General features: G+C 54.8%; 1 protein-coding gene across 4 annotated transcripts in view; it reads right to left on the reverse strand.

Annotated features, from left to right (window-relative positions):
• PDE4B (phosphodiesterase 4B) overlaps positions 1–24155 on the reverse strand; it is a 116778-nt gene that overhangs the window by 4997 nt on the left and 87626 nt on the right. For 3 of the 4 annotated variants that reach the window (XM_065737350.1, XM_065737341.1, XM_065737358.1), the window contains 6 exons: positions 14108–14220; positions 3629–3722; positions 1419–1597; positions 857–955; positions 588–752; positions 242–341 (listed from right to left, as the gene is read on the reverse strand). In XM_065737350.1, coding sequence (XP_065593422.1) covers positions 242–341; positions 588–752; positions 857–955; positions 1419–1597; positions 3629–3722; positions 14108–14220 — 750 coding nt within the window. Of the gene's footprint in view, positions 1–241; positions 342–587; positions 753–856; positions 956–1418; positions 1598–3628; positions 3723–14107; positions 14221–14683; positions 15026–24155 lie in introns of those variants that run through there. The other variant, XM_065737367.1, reaches the window with a different exon arrangement.

Here is a 24155-nt window from a genome sequence, read left to right on the forward strand (position 1 = left end):
TTTACACCTTATCAAGTGATAATCACAATGCCACTCTGCAAACTGTAGTACACTTGCTTCCTTTGTTTTGATAGGAATTGGATTTTTACTGCTGCTCCATTTCAAAACGTACAACTCAACTGCTGCACGGTGTTGTGAGAAAGCAACACAGTCCCAGAGCCACAGCTCGGCCCTCGCCATAGCAGAGCACGTACTCTGAGTCTGCAGGTGAAAGTGTGGTCGTATTCGAGACAAAACTCACTTGTGTTAATCAGAAACTGGTTGGAGACACCAGGGTGATCCACGTCGTGAATTGCGGCTGCAAAAATTGCAGCGAGGATTTCCAAGTCGGTGAAGACGGCCTAGGGAGGAAACAGGGATCTGTAAGGGAAGGCCATGGCCACCTCGGGATGCACACTCACTGAAACAAACCCTCTGCGTTTTATGAATTGCTCTTCTGAGGACGAGGCCTTTATAAAAAAGGCAAGTGCTCAGAAGAGAGGTCGACAGGCAGCACGCGCTCCTTAAGACGAAACAGGGATTACAGGCAGAGCTGCAGCTGAAACATGGCCCATCTGGCACAGAGCTCAGCTCAGAGCAGTACTCACATCTAGTGCAGGGGTGGAGAGGAGAACGTGGGTGGACTGGGCGACGTCGGCAGCATGCAGGCTGTTGTGGTACGCCACGTCCGAGTGGTAGTGGTCTTCCAGCGTCATCATGTACGTCACGAAGGTGTCTGATGAGATCTTGAATGTCTTCAGCAGATCTCGCTCCTGCATAAGAGATGTTAAAAGAACATGTGTATCTCCAACAGGGACGTGGCAGTGATGGAGAGCTGCATTAAAACAGCGCTGTGGAAGGACAGAAAGGCACGCACCTGAAATATGGCGTACATGATGCAGGTGAGCGGCCTGTTCTGTGAATACCTGGCCACGTTAAATATGTTCAGACCCCACTTGTTCAGATCTTCCAGCTCCTTTGGAAACGACACAAAGAGAACAGTTAAAACATTTCTGGAGACGTTTCCACCAGTAATTACTGAGGGGCAGGAACACGGGGCAGCTGTGAAGTGCTGATGTCAGAGCTCCTGTACGAGCAGGCCACGTGCCCCTGTGTCAGGGGAATTACTTGTGACCCAGGTAGCAAGAGGAATGGAATGATGGAGACAGAGCTCCTGCTGCTGCTTTGTGGCACACAGCACCATTACGTGCTCCTGCGACAGTTATTCCACTCAGCCTCTATCACTTTGTTTTCAGTATTTCAGTGACTTTCCCAAGGAATCTATCAATGTGAAAGTACACTGTCAGGGCCTGGTCCTATGAACTCACTCCCACTCAGGGAATGTGGTCTGAACCAAAGCTGGGGTGGTCAGCGCAGCCACTGCACCTGCTGCTCTGAGCTCACACCGCTCCTCCATGAACTGCATCGATCTGCCATACCTTGGCCAGATGGTCTTCCTTTTCTGTTTTCACACCAAATCGTGAGATGCTGGTATTATTTAGGCTTGAACTATGCATTAATTTTTTCACTCCACTGATCTGGGTCATGAGCTGCTGCTTTTTCTTCTTCTCTCTGTCTTTCTGCGTGGGAGAAGGAATCTCCACATCATTCTGCTTGTCTGCAACAAAGAGAGGTGAAAGAAATCAGCATCATTTGCAGGAACGCTGTGTGAGCACCCAGCACAGCCTCTCACATCAACCCTTACTTTGATCATTAACACAGAATCATAGCATCACAGCATCGTTAAGGTTGGAAAAGCTCTCTGAGCTCCCCCAGTGTCCCTCAGTGCCACATCCCCATGGCTCTGCAACACCCCCAGGGACAGTGACCCCCACCCCTGGGCAGCTGTGCAGTGCTGGGAGCTCTTTGGAGAAGAGACCCTCCCCCGGAGCTCTGTGAATTCTGAGAAGAATCCTTTTGAGGTATCCAACATCCCTATGAGCAGTGCAGGGGAGAATCTGAGGAGCACAGACTAGGGAAATTCCTTAGGAGAAAGACAGAGCCGCAGCGTGTATTGCTGTTCAATGCTCAGCGCAAAGTAACACTTAGGAAAATAGGGTAATTACCCTTAAACCTTTAATTAGTGTTTCCATAATGCCTCATGGTTAGCAGGTCACGTTCAGGACCCATCAAAGGGTGCACGTGGATTACTGTGCCCCAGGCACTGTTCTGCAGAGCTCAGCTCCTGCCCATCCCATGGCGGGGCCCAGTGACAAACCCAACCTCACACCCGTGGCCTGGCTGCAGACCCAAGGCTGCTGTCTCCACTCTCACTGGTGGTGGGGCTGCCCCACTGCTGCCTTCCTCAGCTCATTTAATGAAGCCAAGGGACTGAACAGAGATATGCGATCTGGTTTTAGCATCCACGAGCTATCCCCGTCTCACAAACGCTGCTTGGATACATTTCCAAGGTCTCTTCCAACCCAAGCCATACTACAGTTCTAGGATTTCTCCTTTTTGGTTCAGCCTTTTCAGGTGTAGACTACACGGTGCATTCCCCTCATGTTCAAGCTAAATTTTATGAGTAGGAAAAAAAAAAAAGCAAATTGATAAAAAAGTGACAGCACAACCTCCTAAGGGAGCTTTAAGTCCCTTTTAACAGCTCTGATGTTTCTCTCCAACGACTCTACCAGCCTGGGCATACGTGTGCTGTATGAGTGTGATATCAGGTCCAAGCCTCAGGCTGCACTGGAAGTGCCCTGCTGCTGGCAGCAAGGCTGCCTTGCTTTTCTTCCCTGTATTAATTCCTGCTCTGGATGACACAGTGAAGGAGGAGAAGAGCAGTGGATTCCCACAGAGCAGCTCCAGACTTTGACATGGATTATTCATGGCGTGATGCGCCCTCAACGCACGCGGCTGATCCAGTTGCAACTGGCTATTGAGCTCACTTTCAAATCCCTTAATGGAAATAATGGTGTGTCATCGGGGGCCACGATGACTGTGGGGTGTGAGCTCCCCGAGCACGTGGGGACAGCACTCAGGCCAATGGAAGTAGGTCCTTGGTGGGGGAGCCCAGTGCTGAGCTGCTGCTTAGGAGCAACTGAGCACCTATCTGGGAGCTGTTTGAAACCACAGGAAACTGTGTTTTTTGTAAAAGATGGGCTGTGTAAACACAGAGGAAGTAAACACTTTGCAGAATGCTCCAGTGTTTAATCCGTTCGCGTTGGTCGTCCCGGGAGCTCCTACAGAAGGAATGCCACACAAAATGTTGTGTGTATTTTTCAGGGTGGGCTCTGATTTCCAGTGCAAAACGAGCACGTAAGCACAGAGTAATAAAAGCCCTGGGCTGACCTTGCCTGTCCGAGCCCCCAGCTCAGAGGGGGAGATGCAGTTTTATGAGGCAGAAGGTGCAAAGAGGAGCACGTGCAGCTGAGCTCGGGTGGCTCTGTCCTTCACGTAAGGTCAACACAGAAAGCAAACATTGCACAATGCAGCCCACAGCAGCTCGCTTCGACCCAACCAGAAAGATCTTTCTGTTTGGAAAGGGAATCCCTCCGTGCAGAGCGCCAGGCCAGCGCTGCGTCCTCCTCCTCCCCGTTTGGAAAGCAGAAAATCAAAGCCCTTCAGTAATGCTGAGTGCTGAGATGTGGCTGCAGGCAGAGGCAGAGGCAGGGGCTGCCCCGCGGCCGTGGCCCAGGAGGATGCTTACCCAGGAAGGTGTTGGAGATGTACTCGGACACCTGGTTGCCGGAGCGGCTCATCTCGGAGAGGTGCGTCAGCTCTCGGTTCAGCATCCTCTTGAACTGTTGGGAGGGAGAAACACACAGAAATGGAATTTTTCTGAATGCTTTCACACAGCTTCAATTCTACAGCAAACGAGCAGGCAAGCAAGAGGTGAAAAAGAAAACGACGGAGAGATTTGGAGCAGAATCAGAGCTATTCAGCTTCACCGAGGTACCCTGCAGCACCAGCACGGCTACGTACTTCTCAGTATGCAAAAACTGCAACACGGATTTCCTCCACAGACAGATATTATTTCTGCTGCCAGAAATGAGATGCCACCCTGAGAGACCCGAGTCTGATATTGCTCTCTATTCCCACCTTCTTTTGTCCTCAGCTCCGCTACATAAATTTGCTCCATCTTGAGACGCGGCTGCGTGCGTTGCAAAGAGAAAAGCAAAGCTGCCACGGATCTCAAGTCCTCCTGCATCACTGCAGCCAGACGCCGCGCTCGCCCTGCTGTGCCCATACGCTGCTCTCCGTTTGCTAAGCTCACGCTTTCGTCGCAGCATCATTTCACCCCACAGAAGTGAATTCCCGAAGGGGAGAAGCAACTCGCATCCACACTGCATGCACCGCGCAACCGGGGGAATAACCAACAGCCCCGCTGCCTCCCAGGGCACAAAAACAGGCACCGAGGACCCAGCAGGATCCAACCCACCTTAATGTAACCCCAAGAGACGGACAGCAAAGCGTTGGCTTCAGGCATTTTGGAACACCCCGCGCCGCAGCCCTCGCTCAGGTCCTTATGGAGACGTCACCGGCGATGGGAGCGCTGGCAGCAGTCGGTGGGCACTGAGCCCCCCCAGCCCCCGCAGCCCCCAGCCCCTGCAGCGCAGTTGAACGCTGCCCGCCGACGGAGCCCAACCCGGCACCGCATCTGTGCGGCGTGGGTGGGTTCTCCCGCAGAGGATCCCGAGCGCAGCGCTGCTCGGGGAAGCGGCGGCGAATCCCGGAGCGTGCGGTGATGCTCCGCGCCGCGGTGGGTGATCGCCGATGGGTGGGTGGCCCCGGGAGTGGGGGGAAGGAGGGGGGAAGGGGGACCCTGAACTGCCCACAGCCCCACGGTGCGGCCCCACAGCCATCTTTGGGAGGAGGGTAAGATGGAGGAAGTGGTGTGCGCTGCAGCAGAGCACAGCGCGGAGCCCTCTCCTCTCCGTTCCGCTTTTTGTGCTTTTATTTCCCCCCAGACTTCACAGGGGGTTGCCAGGCAAGCATTCAGAGGGGCTTTGCAAAGCACGGCTGCTGACGCCATGCATGGGATGGCTGTTTTTTTTTTTCCCCTGCGTGGTAAAGAGGAGAAATGCAGCAGTGCAGCAAAATGCACCTTTACAAACTGGGAGTGCTCCTCGGTGAATAATCCACCAGCCAGCAATAACCCGGTATCTGCAATTTCACTGCGCAATCACAATGCGAGATTTTAATAAATCCCCTCTCTCCTGCTAAGACACCTCCCCAACCCAAATCCTGTGATTTATCATTACACTGCTGTGATCAACCCAGCCCGGGCACTGCTGCACAGCACCGGTCGCAGCATGGCATCCCTGATGGCAGAAACATCACTGCCCGCCACGGAGCTCTGCAGGGGCCTTTACTGCCTTTTGCCCTGAGCCACAGCAGCTCGGGGTGGTTCTGGCACACGCCAGCATCTATCCTGGCTTCTTATCAGAAAAAAAAACAGCATTTCTTGCATTCTGAGCTGTGTTTTCCATGTTAAATATGGCTGCAAAACGCAGCATGGCCAGCGCCCAGCCTTGCATCCTACAGTACCTTAGCACCATCTGAGTGGGACTCCTGCATTGCACATGCTCCCCTTGGCAATAACAATATACAGATGAGGGTGGCACAGCCTTGACCCCAAGCTCCCATCTCTCACGTGCCTAGGACAACCATCTTCTCTGTAACTCTGTGATGGAGTCAGGGAGGTTCTTCTCCCACTCCTCCAGCACACAGGGACAGTGGTGGGCAGCCAATGCCACCTCTCATTTGTTGCCCATAGACTCAGGGTGGACAAAACCCACAAAAACAGGCTGGGATGGTGCTGCTGGGACATGGTGTTGAGCCTGCTGTTCTCCCACTGTCATGTTGCTGGGGTCACAAGCCCAGTCAGGCATATGGGAACCCTCCCACCCCAATGGCAAGCACGTGCTGCAGGACTCAGAACCACACAGCCATAGGATGGTGGGATTGGAAGGAACCTCTATGCCCATCCAGCTCGGGCACCTCCAGGGCCGGGACTCCTCCAGACAGTTGGTTTTTTTTTGCAAGAACAGCACCATGACCAAACGATCACACAACCAACTTTGCACCAGATGGATTTTCCATGCAGTCACCCTCGTGCTTCACAGGGTTTGGTGCAATTTGCCATCTGAGAGACATGGGCACGCAAAAGCAGGAGTTACTCAAAGCCGTGAAAAACTACGCCTGCAGACTGATGGCAGGTGAAACCCTCTGCACCGATTCCTTTGTTGAGTCAATCTGCCTGCAAAGGAAGAGCAGGTCGCCAGCACTGAGGGATGCCAACCTCTCTGCCACGGAGCAAGCAGCAGCCTTGCTTCTTTGGGAATGAATCTAGCACGCTTGGAGAGCTTGGGCACGGCTGCAGAACACGCTCCAGCATGCACCTGCACAGGGAGGGGATGTGCAGCTGGCACAGGGCTCCTGCCCTTAGGGGAACAAAGGCAAAATTGGGAAGTGGGCCTGGGGCTCCCTACCATTTAGGGATGTGGTCGGTGGGCATGGTGGGGACGGGCTGGTGGCTGGACCTGGTGATCTCAGAGGTCTTTTTCCAACCTCAGTGATTCCATGATTCCCTCTGCCCCAGCTCTGACCCTGACCCATTGGGCACGCATGGCCCTGCGCTGGTGACAGAGCCAGCTGCAGTGATGTCTGTGAAAACACCATCCTCCCGCAGGCACTTTTCCTGTTCCACATGCTCTGAAGTAACAGCAGGAGCCACCTGAACCAAATGAGGCCTCCAGAAATCTGATCACCCTTTGATTATAGCAGCGACCATTCTTCACGTGCTGCCTCCAGCTTCCCACTGCTGTACGCAGGGCAGGCAGAGTCCTCCAGATGCACACCCAGCCTGAGCCTCACCTTGCAGCCCCAGCAGCAGCCCCGTGCCCCTCACAGAACAGCACACAGCACAGCACAGCAGTGCTCCTGGTGCTGCACAGCCAGGACAAGGCAGGAGGACAGCACAAGGCAGCAGGAGGACAGCACAAGGCAGCAGGACGTGCCCGCTGCTGATGTCAGCCCTTTGAAGTCAGCGTGAGCCAGCTGAGGCTCCCCGAGGCCAGGAGCCCTCATTTAAAGCCGGTAAGAGAGCTGCAGCCCTTTGCAGGAGGGTAAATGCAAGATAAAAGCACTGCGAAGGTGCTGCGGGGCTGCAGCCCGGGGAGCGCGTCCCACCCCGCACTTTGATGGAGGAATCTCACTGCACATCTCCAAGTGTTTACAAACCCCGTTCCCGGCGTCCCACCCTTCTGACGCAAACCTCGCATCCCCCGCGCCTGGAAATCCCTCCGACAAAAGGAGCTGTGCCACGAGGGCAGCAAAAGCCTTTGATTTCCACGCCTGCTCGGCCCGAATGCGGGGGGCACCGCCGAGACCCCGCGCCAGCAGCACCTCCACACGCCGGTGCCTGAAGAAGGGAGCAATGGTTGCAGCCAACACTCACCCACTGAAAGGATCTGCAGCTCTTCCTAGCCCTCGTTTCCTAAAACAATATAGCTTCTAACGCGCTAGAAACTGTTTTTAATGAGATACAAAGTGCTATTTGTTTTTTGTTGTTCCCCCCCTCCTCCCCCCCTTCATTTTGTTTTCCCTTCAGCTTGTTTTCTAAACCCAAAAGTAAACACACGGTTATGAAATCTCCCACTTCACATCAAAGGGGAGTTGATTTATAGAGGCGTTCAAAGGGAGGCTTTAAAGGAGCAACGTCACGACCAACTTGTTGGCTTTGTGCTATTAGGATAATTTCAAAATCCGCAGCCTAAATGTTGATAAATAAATAGCACGTTGCCACAAATCAGCATGCGGCTGCTCATGAAAGCAGTACCATCTATCTGATGCAGACAGCACAACATTCGGGTTTGCTGTGTGGAGCTCAGCATTGCCTGGGAGCAGTGGACCCCCCCCCCCCGGGGTGGCACACACTTACACAATGTGGGGACAGGGTGGAACCTGAGCACCCGGGAAGCACCGGGACCTTTCCAGCTCATTTCCAGACAAATGAGACTTGCAATATGCAGATTGCATTAAAACCTTCGGAAGGAAAAGCTCTCTGCAGGACTCTGCACCAAGCGCTGCTGGAGCCAATGCCAAACCTCTGGCTGTAGGGACGGGGGGGGGGAACTGGGGAGCCAGGAACCCCCCCAACCTGCAGCCAGTCAGCACACCGGGGCTCCCCGTGACGTCCTGCTTGGCACCAGGAATGGCGTGAATCCCTGCTTGGGACCAGCATTGGTTCCGACTGACACAACGTATGGCAGATAGCCACTGTGGTGTGTCCTGGGCAGTGGTGCTGCGGATGGACCCAACCTGCAGCTCCAGAGCTGGGGGTGCTCCCTCCCTGGCAGTGCCTGAGGCTGTGGGTGGGCCCTGGGCAGCCTCAGCTGCTGGGAGTACCCAGCCCAGGGGTGGGGTGGGGGGCTTTGGGGTCCTTTCCAACCCAGCTATTCTGGGCTTCCACGGTGCTGTGATGCTTAAGGTCCTTCAAAGCCAACCATATGGGATTCTGGGATGCTATGAAGTGCTCTCCTTCTTAACAGGTCTCCTTAAGCCAAGGAACACACACAGCCATACCCCAAGTCTCCACACTATGTGACTGCATTCTCTGTTAACACCCTCCCCAGAAACCCCCCCAGAAGGCACCAGCATCCCTTCTCCCAAGCCCAGCACCACGGCTTCAGCCCTATTCTGCCTTTCCCCTCCACCTACCAAGTGGACAGCCAATAGAACCAGGAACGAGCAAACCCACTTCTGCAAAATTGTTCCTACCAGTCCAAAAAATTGTCTGTCGTGTGCTAACTGCGAAAGAAAACTGAGGAAGAGCCGAGGAGGAGCAGCCCGAGCTGAAGGCCAGGGGCGAGGAAGCACCAGCAAAATTAAAAGCTGCTGCAGCCTGTTTGTTGACACGAACTTGATTAAAGAAAGCGCAGATGCAGCTGACAACATCTGCGGCCGTGGGAGCAGATAGCACTCCAGCAGCCTGCGCATCTCTGACCAGAATCTTCTGTCAGTCCCACCCATGCAAACCACACGGACGAAGCCTCAAGTGCCGGAGGAAGCTGAGCAGCTCTGTAAGAGCAGCCCACAAAGCAGCGGAGCTCCCGGCCCCGTCTGCCATACAGGCAGAGATGGGTCGGCACCGTGTCCCACGTGCCTGTGGGGTCTGCAGGGACATCCTGCCTGTGGGGGACAGCCTGCAGAGAGGGGACAGAGTGCACCTGCACCCCATCCCCAGCCTGAGCAGCACCGGGAGGGAAGGGCCTTTATCGCTGAACGAGAGAGCAACGCAATTAAAACCGAGATTTCGTTAATCGTACGAAGCAGCGATTTAAATTTAATTTAAATTTGAGCCAGGCTCCGCAGTCATCACTTAGGCAAATCCAGCAGGGGTTTTACCTGAGTAGGAGAACAGGCTTTGGAAAATTCAAATCGCTTTGTGCCCCGAGATGACTTTCCAGAGATGCTCAGAGCAACGCGGAGCTGGACCCGAGCTCTGTGCCGCCGTGTGGGGACAACCTCACCCCATGAAGATGAACCTAATGCCAAGGAGCTGTACCTGACACGTTCATGAATGTAAATGCATTCAAATGAGAGCTCCTTCTCACGCGCAGATAGGGAAATGGGTTGCAGTGGGTTTTACGCCGCGCTTGCCCAGCTGTGCTGGAACAGCAGCAAGGTGAAGCACCCCTCATTTGTTTGCTTTAAACACGGAGCAAAGGCTTTCATCAGGGAAATCTCTGCCTCTGGGAGCTCTCAGACCAGCGCACCTCCACAGTGTGTTTTGGCTTCAGTAACACAAGTTCTCCCAATTAAGTTTCACTTAGTGAAGATATCCTGCTCACCACGACGCTCCCTGCAAGCACTGGTTCAGCACCTGGGTGAAAAACGACGAGTTTGGGGTTTGGGCTGTGGCAAGAGCATGAAATCACAGAATCTGCAAGGTTGGAAAAGACCTCTCAGATCACCAAGCCCAACCCCAACCCATCCCACCTCCCCACTGCCCACGTCCCTACAGATGATGGACTGGATGACCCCAAGCGGTCCCTTCCAACCTCACCCGTTTCATATCCCTGGTCTGCAGCACCAGGGCTGGGATGTGGGATGCTGTGGGATGAAACCCCACTTGTGCCCCTCGGCAGCACGACCCACAACAAGCAGTGCCCCTCCACTGCCTCCGACGTCCTCGCCTCGCTCCCGAGGTCACTGCTGCGAACTGTTAGTCACCTCCCTCCTGCCCTCACATCGTGATTCATGTTGAACCTGCCTCGGAGCTATTATTTATTTAAGCCCCACCCTAATGTGTTATAACGTAGAAGTCTGAGAATGCACAACTTTAACAGCCAAATACAAGCAGAAAACGCTAAAGGATGAGCTAGGAAGCCCTGGGCACCGCTGTGTCCTGACAGATGGTGGCTCTTGGGAAGATGGGTTGGAGCGAAATACAGCTCTCAATTATATATATATATTATTTGAATATATATCTTTATTATTTGAACCATTTTAAACCTAGGTATGTGGAAATGGATGGCCCGCAGACCAAAGCAGCAGACTGCCAAATGAGCCTATGCGTGGCCCACCGTTCCTCCCCGCTGCCATGATGTATTTTATATAACCAGTGTGACTTATTGCAGAGGCCAAAGAGAAAGGGGGGAGGATGAGGATGGACAGGGGCAGCTAACCTGCAAGCCCAGGCATGGAAGCAATGGGAGCTGAGCCCCCAACACGCCCAACTCGGGGGCTCACAGTGCTCAGTGGGTTCCTGCTCTTCCATCACCAAAACCTCGTGTTTACTGCACTCAGGCGTCCCCCTAGAGACACAGTGCCCGCTCCTCTCGAAGGCCCTCAGCACCAATAACCACCACCCAATAATGGAAAGACGGAGCGGATGCTGCGACCTCAGCTCCCACTGCAGCTCTCAGGGAAGCACAGCACTGCAGAACCAGAGCTGCTGGGGCCGGCAGCGCGGGCTCGGGATGCTGCCACCGTCCCAGCGGGCGCTGCCATCCCCTGCCCTGCCAGTTTCCGCAACGCTCGTCCCCAGGCGAGGGGAATACCGGCACGCGGTGCCGGGTGATTCATCCCGGCTTGTAAAAACAGGAGACGTGGAAGTCTCTTTGTCTCGCTGGCTGCAGCGCAAGCCGACAAACTCCTCTTTGTGAGATGCTCGGCTGCTTGAAAGGATATTAAACAAAGGAAGTTACAGCAGAGCGACCCGAAGACTAAACAGCTTGGCACCGCTCTGGGGAGACAGCACGTACCGAGGGGATGCGCTTTGGGGCTGAGACCTGCAGGAGCACGGCACGTGGAGCAGAGGCTGTGCCACACAGCACATAGGGTGCTGGCAGTGGCCCCAGGGGGCTCTGCTGGGGTTACACCAGCACCCAGATGCTGATCCAAGACAGTGAGGTGCGGCCTTTGCTCTCCTCTGCCCTTTGAAACACAAGCAGAACGCAGCGGGCTGTGTTTATCTCAGCGGATCCAGGGAGAGCGGCCCGGCCTGGGGTCAGGTTGGGGGGCACTCGGTGGCACAGGGCTGCTGTGACAGCCAGCACTGCTGGGCTGAAGGCAATTCAGGCGATTCACTGGGCACTGTGCAGCCATGCAGGGGAAGGGTCCCCCTGAGAAACACAGCACATCCAAGGTTGGACGGGACCCATAAAGATCATTGAGTCCAACTGGAAACGGGATCCTGAAGCAATGAGAACACGAGGAAGGCACCTGGAGACAACGCCTCTGACTACTCAGAACCAGAACATTCCCCAGGCTACAGATCAGGCAATGTGCCCATCTGCTCACTGCCAATAGCTCCCAGGAAGCCTGCTGTGCCTTCAGGACATGGCAGGGTGCTCTTAGGTGCAGATCCATGCCACATGTGCTGCCGGTATATGCTATAGGATATTGAGGCCCCACAATGACCCAGGTGCTGCCAGGCCCAGTGCTGCTGCTGGGAAATTCTTCCCCTCATTGCTATGCAGGGGATGGGTGCACTGGGCATGATCCCCTGGATGGGGGAGCAGACACAGTGCAGCACAGAGAGAAGCTCCCTCTGTCAGGATGGCTTCAGGTCCTCCTGGGACCGCACTGTGCAGGCTGGGAGCTGGGCAGGGGGATAAACACGGGGAAAGAAAAATGAATATACAGATAGACATTATAATAGTATGAATGCGTGCTCTGCTTCCACAGCAGTGCTGTGCCCCACGGAGCCCTGAAGGCGGTTTTGTTTCGCTGCGGTGCCGTGCCCTGCTGGCAGCTGAGGATCAGCCTGATGCTGGGAGAGGAAATTCCCCTCGTGTTGGCTGCGTTCCCTGCAACCCGGTGCTTTTCCAGGTAGTTTTTCCCTGATGCAGAAAGCTCTGTGTGCTAACTACTGGAAAACAGGACGGCGGGCAGGGCACGGGGCTGCCCCGCAGCCCCCATCGGCCCCGGGGACGCACACGGCCAACACAGCTCCTGCCCAATTCCCACTCACAGCGCAGGGTCCCATCGACGTCCCACGTGGGTCGGAGCAACGGGCTCGCTCACTCCGGGCACCATTCACCGCTCATTTCCTCGCTTCTCCTGCCACGAACTCACGTCTTAGAAAAGCACACGCACACGCTCTAAGCGCTGCCTTCTGACACCCATGGGTGCCCGCAGCAGCCGGGACGCATCCTGCCCTCCGTTTCCCTTCTGAGAACACATCCGCGGAGGTCCTCCCTCTCCTCCCGCTGTTGTTGCAACTCTGGGTTTTCTAAACTACGTCTGTCAGGAAGGAGACAGGAAATTCGAGTCACACTTGCAACAGCTGTGCCGTGCCTACTATCGCGCTCGGTGACGTCGCCGGGCCGGCGTGGCTCGGGGCCAGGTCGCGGCGGTGCGGAGGTCAGCACATCGCTCGCTGTTGGCTCCGCGCGGCCCCGGCCGCACGCTGCGCCTCAGTCGCTTTCTTCCTATCTCGCCTGGTTCTCTTTCCGTTTTGCTTTAATGCCGCGGAGCCCCAGCATCCTGTTTTGAAAACGTGCGGGCTGTTTTGCTGCTCGCCGGGGTCGCACAAAGAGGTGACCCCTCGTGGGGTGGCTGCCGGCCCCGCACCGTGCTCAGCCCCGGAGCCACGCAATGACCCATGGTGGCCCACGGGGAGAGCGGGGCACAGGGCTCTCTTTCACAGACGGCGGTCCTGGACTGAGCGAAAAGCAAGGGCACTTTGGAAACTTTATTATGAAAGGACAAAGTTTTGGGAATGGTTTTGCTCGGCCCACGTGGATAGATCACAGCTCTTAATGACTCCAGTCGGTGACCACAGCCTTCCGCCTTCACCAAGCCAGAGGTGGCACTCAGCGAAGACAAAATGTCTCCAACAGAAGGGCACTGACACCCCCACCCTGGGACATGGCCTCGGGCACGGCTCGCCCCGCAGCCCGGCCCCTCCCGCAGCCTCCAGCCCAGTTTCACTCCCACCAACTCCAAAAAAAAAAAAAAATAATCCCATATTCCTCACTCGAAAGCCCCATCTATAAAACTTTTATTGCTTCCTTTGCCCCTGCACGTCGCAGCAGTCGTGACCAGAGGAGGAAGCTGAAGCAACACGGGATTCGTTTGCTCAACTTTTCCATAAAATCAGCTTGTGATTCAGCGGATCTGCTATCATTAATTTCCAATTAGGAAAAAAAAAATTGAAAAAGGAATAATAATAATAAAAAAAAGCAAAACGCCGTGCAGCTCCGGACCGGGTCCGGCCACAGCCGGGGGCTGTCAGTGCGGGTGCAGCAGCACAGACGGAGCGACTCGGCCGCGTCCGCTGCGGTGACCGCACGGCTCCGGGAAGCGGGGATCACTTCGGGGCCGGGGGGGAGGAGGGGCACGGCTCGGGTGCGGGCAGGGGAAGGCAGGGAAAGCAAAGGCACCGCCAAAGGGGACTTGAGAAAGCCCCGAGCAGACGTCGCGCCGCGCTCCCGTTCCCCGACGCCGCCGCGGAGCTGCAGCGCATCCCGCAGCGCTCTGCATCCGCTCCCCGGCCCCGGAGCCCTTTGTGCTGAGGAGCGAGGGATGGGAAGGGGGCGGCGAGCGGACACACACGAGAACCAGAAGCAAACCCTTCCCGAAGGACGAACCGGCTTAACGCTCGTAACGGCACGCGGGGCCGTTAACTCCCGCCGTGAGGACGGCTTACGGGCGGCCCCGTCCCGCGGCTCACCTTGTTGGAGGCCATCTCGCTGACGGAGCGGTACGTCTGGATGGTCTCCAGCTGGTCCAGGCACCAGTCGAGCTCCTCCAGCGTCTCCATGGCCAGCTTCTGGTAGGGCTCCTCTGCGAACAGGCACACGGACATGTAGTCGGGCTGCCGCGGCGGCAGGCTCTCCATGCCGGGGCCGCCCGAGCCGCCCGCCGCGCTGCCGGAGGTGCCGCTCCGCTCCCTCATCATGCGGCCGCCGCGCTCCTCCGCCCGCAAATCCCCGCCCGCCGCTGCCGCCCGGCCCCGGGCCTCCGCCCCGCCCGCCCCGGCCCGCCCCGATCCGCGCCCCGCGGGGACGGCCCGGCTCTGCTCGCCCCGGGCGCTGCCCGCCCCGCTGGCACCCGGCCTGCCCCGGCCTCGGCCGCTCCTGCCCCCCAGCCCCGTTCCCCGACTACGTCTGCTCGCCAGCTCTGCTCCCCCGCCGTCGCTTTCTCCCGCTCCCCAACTTCACGTGGTCCCGATCCCTGACTCCAGCTGATCCCGTCCCTCCAGTCCCTAGTGTGTCGTGTCCTGCCTCCCGACTCCATCTCACCCTACCTTCCAATGTCATCCGCTCCCGATCCCCAGCCCTGCTCCCAACCGTCCAGGTCTGCTCCCCGACTTCATCTGCTCCTGCTCCCCAACTCTCCTGGTCCTGTTCCCCAACCCTGTAAGCCCCGACTATCACCTTCAGTCAGCCTGTCCAGTACCATCCACCCATGCACCCCAGAAGCCTGTGTATCCAACCCTGCCATCCCACTCCCCAACTCTACCAGACTCCCCAATCCTACCAGCCCTGCTCCCCCATCTCTACCAGTCCCGCTCCCCTAACTCTACCAGCCCTGCTCCCCAACACTACCCACCCTGCTCCCCTAACTCTACCAGCCCTGCTCCCCAACCCCACCAGCTCTGCCCCCATCTCTTCCAACCTCTGTTCCTGCACCCCGCTGGCCCCAGCTGCTCTGTGTTGGTTCCCAACCCCCCAGTCCTGCTCCCCCCATCCCCTGCCCACTGCCCCACCGGGCTCAGATGTCCCTGCCAGCGGGACAACGTGCTCCCGAGAGGCTCTTGCAGTCCAAGTTAAGGTTTACATAAGCGGATACGGTGAATCATAAAATCTCCCGATGAATGTAACTGCTTCTCATAATACCAACGACATACGCTTACCCCATAAATCTGTCAAAGTTAATGAGTTCAGCGTTTCTGATGGCACAGGCTGAGCAGGTAACAGTGACATCAGAGGGCAGGATCGCCACCATAGACGCTCGGGATGAGCTGTACAGCACACATGCTGTGTGTGCAGCTGCCCCACGGGAGTGCAGACCCCAGCCCCACAACAAAGCAGGTACACGCAGCCAAAACTAACAGCACTTGAGCAAATTCCCCCTTCTAACTGCCCACTGTTCCCTCTATCAACCACTTTATCATGAAAATTAGTGGAGCTGGAAGGGCTCGAATTTCTTCCAATAGGAAACTGCACTGATAAAAGTATCAGAGACCACATCATTCTTTCAGGAGTAGGAAAAGAAAAATCTCCTCACCGGGCAAACTAAACTGGGGCTGCCCAGATGTTTAAATAATGAGCTGCAGTGTGCTGAGCGGGGATTTCAAAGCACACAGAGCCACAGCTGAGGCTGAGAGGGGACAGGAGGAGGAGAGCCCGGCGGGGCTGTGACCCCATGCCACGGGTCGGGGCTGCAGGGAAATCCTGCTGAGTGCTGCTGCTGCTCAGCAAGGAGCAGCACCAAAGTGTGTGTGTTTCTGTGCGAAGGGCACTGCTGCCAGCTCTGATTTTCAGAACTCAGCTGAACAGAGCCGGGGGTTTGGGCGCATTGTCACCCCCCATCCCCCCGGGCCTGTGCCCAGGGACAGATGTCCCCATCACCATGGGGCCACAGCCCTGGCACAGCTCTATCACCATCCCCGGGCTCCTCAGTCCTCTGCAGGTTTTGGTTGTGACTCATCTCAACCTTTTTATATCATAGGATGGCCTGGGTTGAAAAGCACCTCAAAGATCATCAGTTTCAACCCCCTGCCGTGGGCAGGGTCACCAAGCACTAGAGCAGGCTGCCCAGAGCCACATCCAGCCTGGCCTTGAGCCCCTCCAGGGATGGGGAGGTGTTTCGCTCACTTTCCCACGTCAGTGAGGTTTCTGACACAAGGTTCTGACCATGTGTCCCTCCCGGTGTCGGTGCGTTTATCCCTGTCCTGCTGCACCCAGAGCCCCAGCTCAGCACCACTGTGACTACGTATGGAGCAGCTGGGACAGAGCTGGCTGTGATTGCATGGATGAGGGTGAAGACCCCCACGTGAAGGTCCCACAGCTGTCAGCCCCAGAGCATTTCCCCCATATTGTAATGGTTATTTCTTCCATTCCTGCCAGTTTTCCCAGGCATCGAGGGGAGACCCAGCCCTGCTGCACACTTGTGGTACTGGGGCTGGGCAGCAGGGCACAGCACACTGCCAGGCCTCTACAGGGGGCAATGCTTTTCAAGAGGCATTTTGAAGGCTCTTCGATTTTAACACATCTTGATGCCATCGATTGACTGCTGCAGTTGTTCTGCAACCACCACACTTCTGGTTCTATTCGCCGCCTCTTCTGTTTGCATCTCAGTTGCAAACAGTTGTTTCTGATGGACTGCAGCCTCACTTGCTGACCTACGTGGAGAACTAAGACGTACAAGAAGCTGAGAGTCACCATCAACAAATTTTTTCCACGTGGAAAACATGCCAAAGTAACTTTTGGCAGTGGAGGTGAGAAAGGCTGAGGACAGAAGTGCTGTGCCAGGGGCTTCAGGCTGGGGAATATTCTGATTATTTACTGACACTTCAAATGGCTTAGAAAAAAAACAAAGCAAGCTTATTTGGCTGCAGATGTTCCTTAAAAACTCTTAATACGCATCGTAAGTATCACCTGGAACTCAGGAGAGGATCTTCACGCAGCCCATTTTTAATTACATAACATTATATCCATTATCCATTGCTGTCAGTGCCATCATTGTTACAGACAATGAGATGAGATGGCAGATCCTCTGGTTAATCGTCTGAATGACAGATCATTACTGGTGAGCACTGTGGACAGCACCCGTGTTTACTGAAGGCTTCATTTATGCTCAGCCTTCAACTGCTCACGAATAAGAGCTCACACCTGAGCAGGCAACATCCTGGGATATCAGCGTGGTTGGAAGACACTGCCCTGGTGGAAGCGCTCTCTGTGGGATCCTCACTTGAGTCTGAGCCACAAAACTGAACCAGCTGAACTCACCTGCACTGCAGCTGAGCCCCCTGGGTGTGCTGGTACAGGTCAGGGAGAAGAGGAAAGGGGACAGGGAAAAGGGAAGAGAAAAAGGGAAAGGGAGAAAAAGGGAAATGGAAAGGAAAAGTGGTAAGGGAAAAATAAAAAATGGAAAAGGAAAGGAAAAGGGGTAAGGGAAAAAGGAAAAAGGGAAAGGGAGAACAGGAAAATGGGAAAGAAGTAAGGGAAAAGGGGTCATAGAAAAAGGAAAAAGGGAAAGGAAAAGGGGTAAGGGAGAAAAGGAAAAGGGGGAAAGGGAAAGGAAAAGGGGTAATGGAAAAAGGAAAAGGGGTAAGGGAAAAAGGGAAAGGAAGAAAAGGAAAAAGGGAAAGGAAAAAGGAATAGGAAAAAGGGAAAAGGGAAAAGAAAAAGGGCAAAAGGGAAAGGGGAAGAAAAAGAAGAAGAAAGAAAAAAGAAGATGGAAGAAAAATAAAGGAAAAGGAAACGAAAAAAGAGAAAAGGACAGCATGGTGGACCCGGTGATGGAACAAGGTGCACGGGCAGTCACGGCTCAGACAAGTCAACCAGACGCAGATCACCAGCAGTGCTCCTCCAATCCCCTTCCAACAGGAGAACATGCCCACGGCACGCTGGGGAAGCCAGGTTCGTTACGTGCCCCGAGACAACTCCTAGCAGCCGAGCATCACCTGCAGCCGCGGGCAGAGCGCGTGCTCAGCAGAACAGGCTCACCAGCAGCGACAGGCCGGGACCTGCTGCAGCACAGCCGTGCTCGGGCTGCCAGCTGCCCGCCCTGCAGAATGCTTCTGCGGTTGTTTACAGATCGTGCGGACATGTTTACATATTTATCCTCAACAATGCCGAGCGAATAACTGACACTCGATGATTTATTTGTTTAATGTATCCTGTTAGCGCGCTCACGGCTGCCCATGAGCAGGGAGCCGTTTCCTTGAATGAAGCCATTGTTCCAACAGATCCTGCAAGCAGATCTGAGAAAATTGTTTGGGAGATGGGTTTGAAAATCCACAGGAAATGAAATAAAAGGAACAGAGCACAACTGCGGTGATGCACTTCGTGCCTGAGCCTCCTAGCCCCATGCTACCGATTGATAAAGCCCGTATCCCCGTAGGACCTCGTACACCTTCCCATGTTCGAGGTGTTGACCAAGGGCCAGACTGTCAACGTTTTCTCGAGCACCAAAGGAGAGCAGCAAGACCTCCAAAAGACAAGCCAGCAATGCACAGGCAGCATCCCACCTCCGGGTCCCTGACACCGCAGGGCTGGAGTCACCGAGTTATCTAAAATCATGGGAACAGCAGTGTATCTCCATTCACTATCCCCCCCCCCCCCTTCAACATTTCATCGTGTGCAATGAAACTAATTATATCTTTTGCAGAGATAAGTGCAGATGTGCAAGAGAGGCACAAAGCCCCAGCACCTGTGGAACAGGTGGAGCCAGTCCTCTTGGGCAAGTCATGAACAAATGGACGCGCCTGCCATTCTCCCCCTTCCGGAACGTATTTTGGGACAGCAGCTCTGCCCGTAGCCCCAGCTGTCCCCTCTCACGTTTCTCAGCCCCGTGGTTGCCCCTGGCTGTGATGGAGGGGGAGTGGAAGCAGCAGGACGCCGTGCTGTCACCCGGCACATGGCTGGCAGTGATGGAGGTGGGGGTGAAGGCCTGCAGGCAGACAGGATGTGCTCAGCTGGCAAAGCCTCACCCGAGGATGCCATGGAGGTGGAGGTGGCACCGATGGACACCCAGCTATGGGAAGAGCCTCCATGCACAGGCCCCTCCACAGCTGAAATGAAGGAGGCTGTATTCAGAGAGGATGGAGGAAGAGAGAGAAAAAAAAAAACAACCCCAAAAACAACACCAAAGTGAAAGCTTTCTACTGCTGATGGCGAAGAAGGACAGGAAACGAGTGAGGTGCCGCTGCCAGGAGTAACGCTCCCGGTGCTGCAGTTGTCAGGGAGAGGGTTTGAGATGCGCTCCAACCTCAGGAAAAACAAGGCCAAGGCTCCGGTGGCACTTTCAAGTTTTGCCTTTTCAAAGCAACAGAAATAAACTCTTACGTGACACTGCTGACGGCTCTGGCACCGCGCTCCATTTCAGAGCCATGATAAGAGGCTCTAATTAAAGACAGGTCCTTCCTGGGACACACGATGGGGATACCCAGAAGAGCTGCTCAGGGAACTCAGCTGCAGAAGGGCTGAGGATGCCCACAATCAGCCCAGGGCTGCGGGCAGCAGAGGCCTCCCGCAGGATGACATGGAGCTGTGGAAATCTGCACAGAAGGGAGAACCATAGAATTGCTGGGTTGGAAAAGCCCTCTAAGAGCACCAGGTCCAACCCCAGCCCATCCCCACCGTGCCTGCTGACCATGTCCCTCAGAACCATGAGAAACCACACAGTTTGAAACCACACAGGATGGTGGAGATCAAACCAGCTCCATCCCCAAGCCACAGTGGGCCCACAGAGGACCAAAGGCACTGCTCATCTCCCAGTGATGGGAGGAATGCCCATGGCTCACATGGCTGCAGTGCAGGAGTTGGCTGCAGCCACCCAGTGCCATAGTAGCAGTGATGTTTCTGAGTCAACAGGCGATGCAATCACCGGCCGGCCACCGGGCCAGCTGCAATGTAACTCGAGCAACACTGATAAGCAGTAATATTAGCCCGGAGAAATGTCACTGGGGTGGGGGGTTCATCTGAACTATCTTTAGACAGCTAAAAGTTAATCACCTAAGCTCCCTGCACAGTCAGTGGAAAGTGACTGGGACCTCCAAAGGGTGATCCTGGTCTATTCTCGGCACACCGCCTGCTGAACCACCCTCTGGGGGGGCCTGCCCCCATCAGCTGCAGGAGGCACCTTGCCATCACAGAACCACAGCTCACCTGCTCCTGCCCCCGTCAGAGCATGACTATCCCAGCATTGGCTTTGCAACTCTTTCCCAGAACCTCTTAGCTACTGCCTCGGCACTTCCCCAAATAGCTGCAGGACACTGCAAGACTTCCCCTCCCCCCTCCATCAGCTGCCAACTAGCTGGGTATGGGGCTTTCATCAGCACCTCAGGCTGGCAGCCTCCCAGCCCTGACCCCTCCAACAGCCCCCCACACTGCCACGGCATCCAAATAGGAATGCTGAAGGAAGCAGTGCCCACAACTCTGCATGGCCCCACAACCAGGGCAGCTCCACAACCGTCACCACAGGAGGTCACAGAACCATTCAGGCTGGAAAAGCCCTCCAAGATCCCCAAGTCCACCCCAACCCCCCATGCCCACTGCCCACATCCCTCAGTGCCACATTCCCACACCTCTGGAATACCCCCAGGGATGGTGACCCCCACCCCTGGGCAGCCTTGAACTGCACTGACCGCTCTTTGAGGAAAGAGATCTCTCCCAGTATCCAGCTGCAAGCTGTGGCTTTTAAAAACAATTTGCCCCTACAGATCTGTGCCTACCACTCCTGATTCACTTGTCCTTACAGACTCATCAATGGATACCAGCAGACAGCCTCAGTGACCAGGGACAGCCTGACTGCTCCATGGCTCCCCACATTCCTGTTGCGTTCCTCAGGAATGGGACATTTTCCCATTGTCACCACATCCTTCCTTTTGCTCTGTGCCCCTCTTTTTGTGCACTTTGGTCCACTAGGAAGCTCCCTGCCTCGCCACGTCGGCTTCTGCCGTGCTTCCTGATCTTCCTGCACAACAGGACGGCTCGCTCCCGAGCTCCTAACACAGTCTTCAAAATGAGCCTGTCATTTTAAGCTGGCTGATGTTAGGCTAAATTAATCTCATGGCAATGACAGCGGCTTGAGAGCAAGCAGTAACTGGAAGCCCTCAGCAGCAAGCAAACACGTTTTGTTCACCAGGGCAGGCTGGTGAACCCTGGTGCTGGGCAGTGCATCCACTCCAGGTCTCGACTGAACTGTGATTCCTGCCCACCTCAGGTCCTGCCATGAGGCAAAAATGAAATAAGCCAAGGGAAGTCCCAGCATGAGCACCCATGCAGCCAGTTAGGCCAGAACTGGATGGACCTGCAGCACTCTGATTGTAGCCACCAGCAGTGGGTGGATCAGCAGCCCAGAGCGAAAACTGGGTCACCAGGACCCGCACGGAGCAACAGCTCACTGAGCAGACCACTGACGGAGAATGGCAGCTGGGGAACTGCTTTGTAACTAATACAGAGCAGGGCGACCACTGTTTATCACTTTGGAGATGGAGAAGTCACTCAGGTGTCAGACTCCACAATCTGCTGGCTTGGGCAGCAGAGTACCGCAAGTGCCAAGAGCACTTCTTGGAAGAGACACCCAACTGGGACAATCCCAGCATGACAGCATGGAAGAGGCAACCAAGGCATCCATCTGGGACAATCCCAGCCATGCTGAGCACCGGGAGTACCAGTCCCAAAGCACTGCCTTGCAAAGATGTGGATTTACCAAATGTTGATCAGTTAGAAGGTTCAAAAATCAAAGCTTCAGTGGCTGTTGCTGCAGAGAGAATGTGCTTTATCATGAAACTCCATTCCTCATTCCTGAAAAATAATGCCAATATCTCTCCAGCTGAAACAGAGCATTGGAAAGTACTTGGAACGGAGTGGCTAACAGAAAGTCACGGTCCTGTGTTAAACTCAGGAAGTGCTCTCACATTTAATTTGAGCTAGCGAGGTTCAGATACAGAAAACTCTAGAACAGCTGTCTACACCTCAGCTTTAAATATGCTGCAGTATAAAGATGGAAGATCGGGATTCCCAGAGCAAAGTCTGCACTGTGCCCTGTGCATGACAATGAGGAGTAAAATGAGGTGTGAACACTAGGAAAACCTTAAGGGAGATGAATGGAAGTCTTCAAGAAGCCCATTTCTGATCTGAAGATAAACCAAAACATTTAATCTGAAATGCTAACGAGGGAGGAAAGCTGAAGAAGATCTGAAGAAGGATTAGGATCTGTTTCTGCTCAAGGCAGTTTCTGCAGCATCCTTTCCTCCTCCCACTGGGAACAACGCATCGTGGCCGCCACAAATCAGCGGGGTAAGTGACAGTGCTTTTATGGTGCCACATGGAAGTAACAAAATGCAGGAAGCATTCTGTCAGATGTCACTTAGCAGTGATATCATGGGGGAATTTGGGAATGGGATTTGCCTGCATAGCAGGAATTCCTCAGCCCAGGGACCCGGGCAAGCAGAAACAGCAAGAGAAGCAGGAGCTAATCTTGGCCTCTTGAACGAACAGGAGAGATTGCTCAGCTCCGGCCTTCCCTTGGGGAGCAAACACACAGTTTGGCATTCTGTCCTTTTACTGACCAGTTGCAGTTCCTTGTTGACCCTCCTCAACCACAACAATACGACATCAGAGGGTACCTCCCCTCCATAGAGTAACAAAGCAAGTGTGAAATGCTGCTGATGCATGAACAGGAGGAATGCAAAAAATGGTTTTCCCAATGACATTTTGCAAGGAACTAAATGCATACCTTGAATGAGTTTCTGAAGACAGATCATGGTTACCAAAGCCATTACAAATGTGAACCCTCATCCCTTCTCGATGTGCCATGGTCCTATAAGGGCCACGGTGCCATCCAAAAGCCAGCCTCTGTCAGTGGAACAGCCCCAAGAGATGCTGATGACCCTCAGTACCAGTGTGCTGCAGAAAGAAAGAAGAGGATCTAAACCCCAATTCCAGCTTCCTGTGCACCACGGGGAGCACAGGTTGTGTTGCTGTCGCTCTGGTTAAACAAGGGAAGGCTGGACCACAGGGAGTTGAACACCTGATGGTGTGATTTCAAGAGTGTTCTTCCTGAGCACATGGTGTGCATGTGAGAGCACAAGTGTGAGAAAGACACTGAAATTAAGGATGTGATTATGGCATTGCCCAGCTGCCCACTTAGGACTCAGCAGCACCACGCAGCACACCATCTCATTTGGTGCATGTGGGCTGGCACAGAGACGGCTGCTAAGCTCACACGTGCAGGGAAACCAACTTGGATCCTGGAAGCAACACTGCTAACAAGGCACTCCACCTAAACTAATTAGCCCTGCCTTTCAACAGGCTTAATTAGGTGGGGCACCATCCTGTGCTGTTGTGGCTAGACAGCTTCCGGTGCGGGAGCGGGCTCCCGGCGGCCAACCCAAGTGCTGCTGTGGTGCCACGTGCCATGCACTGATGGTGCACACTGAGTGGGGCTCCTGGCCATGCCCCCAGCAGGAAGCACAAAAGGGGCCCTCCCAACCCCCCCACGGCACTGCTGATGCTCTGACACTCCTTGGGAAACCATGAGTGGAGTTTCACAGCGGGCCCAACGAGGAAGCGGCTCTCCGGGCAGGAGAGCATCACAATGATTTTCATCTGACAAAAGGAAAAAAAGGTCATGGAAGATGTTTTCATCCATGTGCACATCCGTAGCCATGAAACCAGGTTTTGAACCAGGTTAACCTGGAGGAAATAAACGCAGTGCTCTGCACATTCTGTGTGAGAGCATGGTGAAACAAACACCAGGTAGGAAATGGAAGAGGAACCTCAGCTATGATGCCTGGAAGTGCTGTGCCTCATCCACCCCAAAAGCTCCTCTCGGCCACCAGACAGAGACAAAAGTAATTATAAACCTTTGCTCTTTGTGAAGAAAATCGTTCAGAACTTTTACAATGAGAGTCAGAATAAGGCTGCTGAAGTCACCACATCGACGCAGAACGCGCTGCTGCTAACACGCCGTACCCGCTTCAATCGCATCCCTCAGCTCTGAGATGGTCACAGCTTCACATCGAAGCGTCCTCCCTCGTGTCT

Source organism: Cyrtonyx montezumae, unplaced genomic scaffold, assembly GCF_038088225.1.
Source record: "Cyrtonyx montezumae isolate F1298 unplaced genomic scaffold, pur_monq_1.0 scaffold_1, whole genome shotgun sequence".
Lineage (NCBI taxonomy): Eukaryota > Metazoa > Chordata > Aves > Galliformes > Odontophoridae > Cyrtonyx > Cyrtonyx montezumae.